Below are 7,925 nucleotides of genomic sequence, written 5' to 3'. Positions count from 1 at the left end.
TGCCTATATGGAAATTTTTGATGAATTTTGTGCCCAACTTGCTGAATATGAAAGACAACACTGCTTCTTCCAGCAAGATGGCCAATATGCCACAACTCAGGTATCCCTGGAATGAGTCCACGACGTCATCACTGAGGAATGAACTGTTATCAAACATTTATGGCTACCACGTTCGCCAGACCTAACAATATGTGATTTTTTTCTTTTCTTGTGGGAACACTTGAACAGAGAGGACTATGAAACAAATACACACACAATACTGGAACTGAAAGACATCAGCCGTGAATTTGCACCATCGATATCCGAACTTAATGACGGGTAAATCTGAACACGCTTAGACGTGCACAGTTGTGAACTGGTGTTGCAGGGGATCACTATCAAAATCTTCTATAAATGCGATACTGCAGTGTCCGTGTTATTCCGAATTACGATGCAATAGCGACTACAGCCGTCATGAAATACAGGTCATGTATTCGCGGTCGCGGATATGGACGAGTGGACGACTATCAGCTGTATAATGGGATGACGGCAATGAAAATTTATGCGGAGAAGGACTCGAAGCCGGATTTCCCGTATATCGCGAGCGGTCGCCTTACCATTTGGCTATCCGAGCTCGACTCACGACCACACCCAAACTTCCACATATGTCTACAACCTATACTCGTACATCCATTATGTATATTCCCATACTGGGGAGACATTTTTCTTGAAAGTCGCTTGCCCGGTGTCGGCGGGTAAATACTATATTGCAATGCCTGTATTGTTCCGAATTACGATCCAATGTTCCTTCAGACATGCATGAATGTCCGAGGAGCAGGCACTGCGGCGACTGCAGCCAAATGCTAAAGTGAGCGCTAGCGATAAGCGGGAAATCCGGGTTCGAGTCCCGGTTCGGGAATTTAAGGAGATGGGACCTGGATAAACTGAAAGAACAGCTGATGGTTGTCCATATTCGCAACTGGAATACATTTCGTGTATAACGGCTATCCGGCATCCGATCATTGCATCGTAATTCGGAATAGCACAGGGACTGCAATATCGTATTTATCCGCCGACACCAGACAAGTGAGGGAATCGTGTGATATTACTACAAATCAACAATTTCAATTTTTTCCCGTTACTTCTACTGTGAAGCTTTTCTTCTTGCCATGTTTCAGGAATCTAGGCCAAAAGGGAGTACCCTAAAGGTTTTGGTCAGTGAGTTTGGGAGTACAAAAATATGTGACATAAATTATTATTTCTTTTGATTGCACTGACTTAAAAGCTTACGTTTATTACAACACGAAAGGACTGTACACCTTAGTATGCGAAATAAAATTCAATTTGATACGTCTGCTCGTTCCTGAGGAAAAGGGGTCTCAACAGATGGACGGACAGATAGACAGTCGGATAACAAAATGACAAAACTTTTTTTCGCGTGATGGAATTTCAAATCCATAAATTTCGGAGATTTTTCTTTACTTGTACGGTGAAACATTCAAAAATGGCTCTGAGCACTATGGGACTCAACTGCTGAGGTCATTAGTCCCCTAGAACTTAGAACTAGTTAAACCGAACTAACCTAAGGACATCACAAATATCCATGCCCGAGGCAGGATTCGAACCTGCGACCGTAGCGGTCTTGCGGTTCCATACTGCAGCGCCTTTAACCGCACGGCCACTTCGGCCGGCGGTGAAACATTGCTTCTTGCCAAATTTGATGAGTATAGGCCAACGGGAAGTGCCCTATTGCTTCTGAAGAGTGAGTTTGCGAGTATCAAAGTATGTGATAGAAATTACCGAATCTTTTGATTGAATTGACTTAGAAGCTTCAGTTCTTTACACCGTCAAGAAACCGTAAACCCTAGTATGTGACGTAAATTTTAGCTAGATACGTCTAACCGTTCCAGAGAAAAAAAAATTCTAACGGTTTAATGGTCGGACGGACAGACGGAAGGACAACAGGGCTCCGTATTTATCGACTGAGGGACGGAACCCTGATGAAACGACTGGAATACTGTTTGCGCGTGTGATGATAGTGAACTGTAATAATACTGTAACATAACTGTAGTCTTCTTGTATTGTTATATGTTTCCAATTACTTTTGGATATACTGACAGTCAAGTACATTTTGCAAAATAATGTAATGACGATGCTTAAAATAATGTCAGGGCTAGGCTCGCCATACTTCTTTGGCCCAACCGACGACATATTAACATTTTTGGGGGTTCAGCGCAGGTTATATTATCATACTTTTTGGGGTTCAACCGGGACATATGTTTGAAATTGCTTAAAAGTCTTAACACTTTACTGAAACATTGAACTTTATTTGAGGAGTCTAATATAAAAGACGACCAAAATACTTTCGATTTCATTACAAAAGAGGTAGAAAACTGAAAAGCATATTATCAAAATACCCACGCTTGTGAAATTTTTTGCTTGCTCTCTCTTATGGCAAACAAATGACTTTCAGTAACAAAAACCAATAGTAAAAGTCGTACAGACGGGTTAAAAGTTGGGTTTCAAACAATTATAAAGTAACAATAAAGAACGGAACATTTAGACTAAGTATTAAATCTTTATCTTCTTCCATATTGTCACATTCGCAATTTTCTTTCTCCTCTATCACTCCAGAAGCTTATTTGTGATACCACTGCAGTCTCTCAGTTTCAAGCCATTTATCACCAAAATGTTTCTCTAATATATTTTTTTTTTTACATCTGTAATCTATTTGGGGTTCACAGCATACCCATTAGGTATTGGCGAAGGACTCATCAGATCAAGGGATTTGCCATTTTTTGTAATGTTCAGCAAAAACAAAGGCGCCATACGATAGTTTATAAGGGGGAGGGGGGCAAGACCTGGATGTATGGAGTGCTTTTAATATTTTGTAAGACGAATGCGACTTGTAAGTAGCCGTAGTAAGTTACATACTCTGTTAAAAACTTCCGTAATTAGACTTTTACTTTATTTTCTTGAAAGAAAAATACATGATAACACTATTTTTTTTTCCTTTCCCTTAGAGCGAGGGGTGGGGGTGGGGTAGTGGCCCACCTTTGATCTCGAATATTGGCGCCCCTGAGCGAAAAGCCTACCAACGTCTGTATTATAATCTCTCTCTCTCTCTCTCTTGCCTTGCTAACTTTTATTAGGGGCGTTTCCATTCAGCTTTGTGCATCTATCTTTTGCGTGCCTCGTTTGGAGGAACTTATGACACTTTCACTTCCATTTTCACAACAACAAAAAAAAAAAAAAGATTCGAAATTGAAGAAAAACACAATAATAAACAGCGCTAACACACACATAGCTCGCAAGTAAACAGAACAAGATGGATACCGCGTACCGACTCCTTTGCTGTCATTGGCTACTGATGGAGTTGGCCACTTTTGAAACAACACCTTCTTTGACTTGGCAGTTTTTGGTTCAAAGCCACGCATTCAAACAGTTTTTTAAACCACTTTCGTCCCTTACTGACACTCAGTGAGGCTGCCATCCTGTTCATCGCGGAGAATACTCTGATAAAACATCCATAACAGATAATCGAAAAAAGAATGGACTTGGCGGTCTTTGGTACTAGTCTCCTCAATTAATTAGTTATATTTTTCACTACGCATGAACCTGTTTTTCATGAAACTCACAAGAAATTTGTATTCCTTTTGCAGTTTCGCATTAAACGCACACACAAGCAAACACTCACACCACTCACTTTCTTTTGTCCATTGCTAAGTGCTGAGACAAAAGAGAATATAGATAAAAATGATCAGAACTGTGATGACGAATTATTTCACAACAACTTAAACTAATTGCCCCAGTCGTGTTGCTCAGTGACTAACAGTAAGTGAAAAGTTGTGGCAGAACCTGTAGCGATACTTTCCCATCGACGTCAGGGCTTGCTCCAAGGTCTTCTGACAGGGGCACGGCTATAAGAGAATGTTCGAGACCACGATATTGAACATATGTCTGAAATTAAAAAAAAAATCCTTACGTGTCATAAAATTCTCAAAACCCGAACATTTTTGCAACCCCGGGTGGCACTGGAAAACGAGGACTGTCCGGGCTAAACCCGGGCGTAATCAGAGCAGACTACTCGAATTTAACAACAGATGACTGTCACGCGAAATACTGAGAACTCACTAGATCTTAGCGAAATATCATTGTCAACAACAAAAGGGTTAGCTATCTTAGCATTGTTTCGATGCGAGCTGTACAGTAACTGTTTCAATCGTCAACGTAGTTGTTGCTTCCATCTGTGACGTTGCTTTGATCGATTTGAAAGGCCGCCCTGAAACACAGGAATGGCTGGTCACGTCTGTGACGTTTATACACTCCCATTGGCTGAGCAGCCGGTCTCCACCCAACCAGTGGGTTCATCTTGTAAACAAATGTACGACAGAGCTAAGCGTCCCTTCAGTCGAGGCGTAAGCGTTTGTTGTATCGGATGCTGAAGCAGCAATACTCGCTTGTGTTAAAACAGTCCGCGTCTTTGTATATGGTCATTTAAATGCACTCAAATAGTGTGTGAAATTAGTTAGGCCAATATGCTTGGTACACTGCGAAGAAGCTGTGCAGCCTTGCTTAAACAACAAAGCTCAGAAATTGGACGAGGATTTAGACAGTCTTGCGCTTTCAGAAGTGACGATGGACTTACAGGAAAAGACAGTAGTGGTTATGCCTACGGTGCAAGACAGCAAAATGGCTTTCGCCGTAAAACGGAGATTATGAGAAGACATCCAAGGTACGTAATTCAGAAAGTGTATGAAGGATGATTTACTATTATTGAAAGAAGGAGCCAACGACACAATGTTTCAAATTTTATTCACTGTATAATGACGGCACTTGTACACACAGGACTTACATTTTTTATCCGTTTTAAAGATTTAAAATTCTTCATATTTTTTGCATTGCCGGTATCTACTTTTTATGCAGTAATTTGTTTAACTGCCAAGAGAAGCTGGCAATGTTGAAGCTGTATCGTATCATGAAAAACCAGCAGCCACCAAAACACAAATTTCACTTGCCGAAGTCATTACAGTGAATTAACAAAAATTCTGTCGTGTGTGTAGTTCCACCACGCAAGGGAGCGACGTTACGGGAATAGTCCTATTCCTTTAGTCGGTGTTAGTGAAATAATAAAAAAAAAGAAGTGTATTTAAACTGCGTGGATATTCAGGCACAAGAACGCAGTGACGCTGATGTGGAGATAATGTTACGCACTTTGGTCTGTGTGCTTACACTTTTTTTTCTCTATAATATTAATAATAGTCTCCCCATTCCCACCCATGTTACGGTACGCATTGCTTTGCGGATGCATTAATGGTGAAACATTGCGCATTCGACTGCACAGTAAGGAAAGCTAGTGATAAAATGAAACCCCTGGTTATTAGGGTGACCAAAGCCACCGAGTATGATGCCTAAATTTACAATCCAACTCGCAATGTGTGTTCGGAAAGACCAAATGCGATGTTCACCAGCTCTGATTTCAAATCGGTTTCGATTTCAAGAAACCAACTCATAGATGTTATATTGTGACACTGTACAAATCAATGGGAAAGTATGACGAAACAAAATAATTCTGCAGTCAACACTTTGCAGAACATATAGATACCGACAAAGCTGAGAGCCTTGTTACATATCTGTTTTCTACCAACAGTCTGGTGTTCACCCTATGAAAGAACAGTAGTTTTCATAGGTTTATAATATAGTGTGATTTAGTGTTCTTTGATCACATCATTCATATAGTGGCTTGCCTCCAAATTAAAACTGTAAATTAAATTTGTTAATGTATGTTACAGAACTTTACCCAAATTAACACAGAGAATCCAGTTTCGCTCACTCCATCTTTAATGCTTAATTTCAGAGGACTATCCACTGCACACTCTTCAACTGCAGTCCCACTTGCAGCTTGTGCAACTGCTGTTACCAAAGATGAAAGCAGGGAGTTCATGGCCCTCTTCCCTGATGTTGTCCGGGATTTGACGGATGCTGGAAGACACTTAGATGTTCCGGAAGTTACAAAATGGTTTGCCAAGGTACAATCATTTTAACTTCAAAGTCTTGTTATTTCTCAAACTTCGTAACTTAAAACTATATGCTGAGTTTTAGAGAAGACTGTGACTAAGATCCTGTAAAAGTGCCTCGGAGTTAAGCAAATATCTTTCTCCTGGTCATGTCCTGTTGTTTTGTAAGTATGCTGATTGTACGGGGCACATACTGCTGTTAGTTACGACGGACAGTGAGAGGTCTTGAGTGCTGCTGTAATTTTTTAATTGACTGAACCAATGTAGTAGACAAAGCCAACAGCCTGATTTACTGTACATTCATCATTCCGATACTGCTGGGAGATTCCATGGTGACTCATGTTACATTTCGGAATCAGTGTTTTTTATGTTGACTTGTTATCAATCTATAAACCCATATTTTCTTTTGTAAATCATCATCATAAATCGTGTTATTGAGGCAAAGAACTTGAAGTGTTATTTAAGCAGGGACGAACATTAAAGAACAAATATGTAATTTATGTTGTGACCAATGTTACAAAATTGGGACATCCTATGCCTGATGTGCATTTTAGGTCAAAAGTGTCCTCAAGCTATTAGGTGTATGAATCTGATTTTTATCACAGAAAGTGCATATTAGGTAGGCATTCAAATGACTGAGTTACAGATTTCTAAAAATATTTATACCATGTGAAATATTGTAATATATTGAAAAAGGTGCATGACTCAATGTTACGCGACTCGTATTACTTGCTTCTTCTTGTTGGAAAAACTATTTTCATGCGAGCACAGAAATGAAAATGACATTATGTGCCAAATAATATAAACTTAACCATAACATTTCACTTTTCAAACACTATGAAAAATTATAAGAGGGGGATTCCATTGTCACGGGTGGCACAGTTGCACTACGTTTTTCAACAGTCAGATGCTGATATAACATAAAATATAAATAGAAATAAAGTAAAGATTGACTGGTTGACCTACAAATAATTGTTTTACCTTCCCTTTAAATCTGAATGTCAGAAGTTTACAAATTGAGCTGTTATCCATCTTTAAAACTTTGTCACAGGTGGGACAGCAAATAGACGTAGCCTTGAATAACCACCAACATTTTAGAAGAAATCTGTGATTTATGCACTTATTTTCTTTTGAAAATATTGAATTCACATTAATAAAACAATTCTCTAAATGGCATAATATCAATAAATATTAGATTAGCAATACTTACTTACAATAATTGCAATCAAAGACTGTCACGGGTGGGACAAGGAATTGTCACGGGTGGGACTCATGTGAAGTACAATCTTTTTTCTTTTTTAAATTTAAACTGATTTTATTATGTCAGTTAGCTATGAATCAGTAGGTAACATATATGTAGAGGGCAATTTAAGTTTTAATAATTTTGTAGAACATTTTTGTTGCCTATAAATAATATAAATTTTGGTATAGTATTAGTTTACAGTTGTGAGTACTTAATTATTTCACTTGAAGAATGTACCACTTCGAAAAAATATACACTTGACCTCTCACCCACTTTTGAAAATGTCTAAATTGCCGCGAAACTCTTATAAGGTCTCCCTAACATGTTTGACATTTGGATTCAGGAGAATAGCAAGAACTTGTTTAAACTGTATGTAGGATACATCCTGCTCGTCAGCTTTGAATACCTTTGCTGAGCCCCAACAGATCGCATACACATAATCTGTATTTCCCCACTGTCTTCTACACTTCTCTGTGCAACTGCAGCATATCTATATGTAGTGGATTTCTTTCTTGCAGTTTGTAACTCAACTAAAATGAATGTTCCTGGCATGATTTGTTCCACAGCTGGTTCTGAACCTGTAACTTCTTGGTAATTGGGTGTCAACAGGACATCAGGATATGATTCCTCATCACTCATCTCAGAATCTGTGTAGATTATTGACTATATGTTGGGTGAAAGTGGAA

The 7,925-nt window shown here is 39.0% G+C and overlaps 1 protein-coding gene across 1 annotated transcript in view; it reads left to right on the top strand.

Annotated features, from left to right (window-relative positions):
- Positions 1–4,364: 4,364 nt before the first annotated feature.
- Positions 4,365–7,925, top strand: part of LOC126263031 (farnesyl pyrophosphate synthase-like) — a 52,033-nt gene continuing 48,472 nt past the window's right edge. Inside the window, exons 1-2 of the mRNA XM_049959999.1 lie at positions 4,365–4,714; positions 5,837–6,008. Coding sequence (XP_049815956.1) covers positions 4,518–4,714; positions 5,837–6,008 — 369 coding nt within the window. The 5' untranslated portion in view covers positions 4,365–4,517. The remainder of the gene's footprint in view (positions 4,715–5,836; positions 6,009–7,925) is intronic.

The sequence above is a fragment of the Schistocerca nitens genome, chromosome 6, assembly GCF_023898315.1.
Source record: "Schistocerca nitens isolate TAMUIC-IGC-003100 chromosome 6, iqSchNite1.1, whole genome shotgun sequence".
Taxonomy (NCBI): Eukaryota; Metazoa; Arthropoda; class Insecta; order Orthoptera; family Acrididae; genus Schistocerca; species Schistocerca nitens.
Note: the sequence above shows the minus strand (reverse complement) of the source record. Positions and strands in the feature narration are given on the sequence as shown.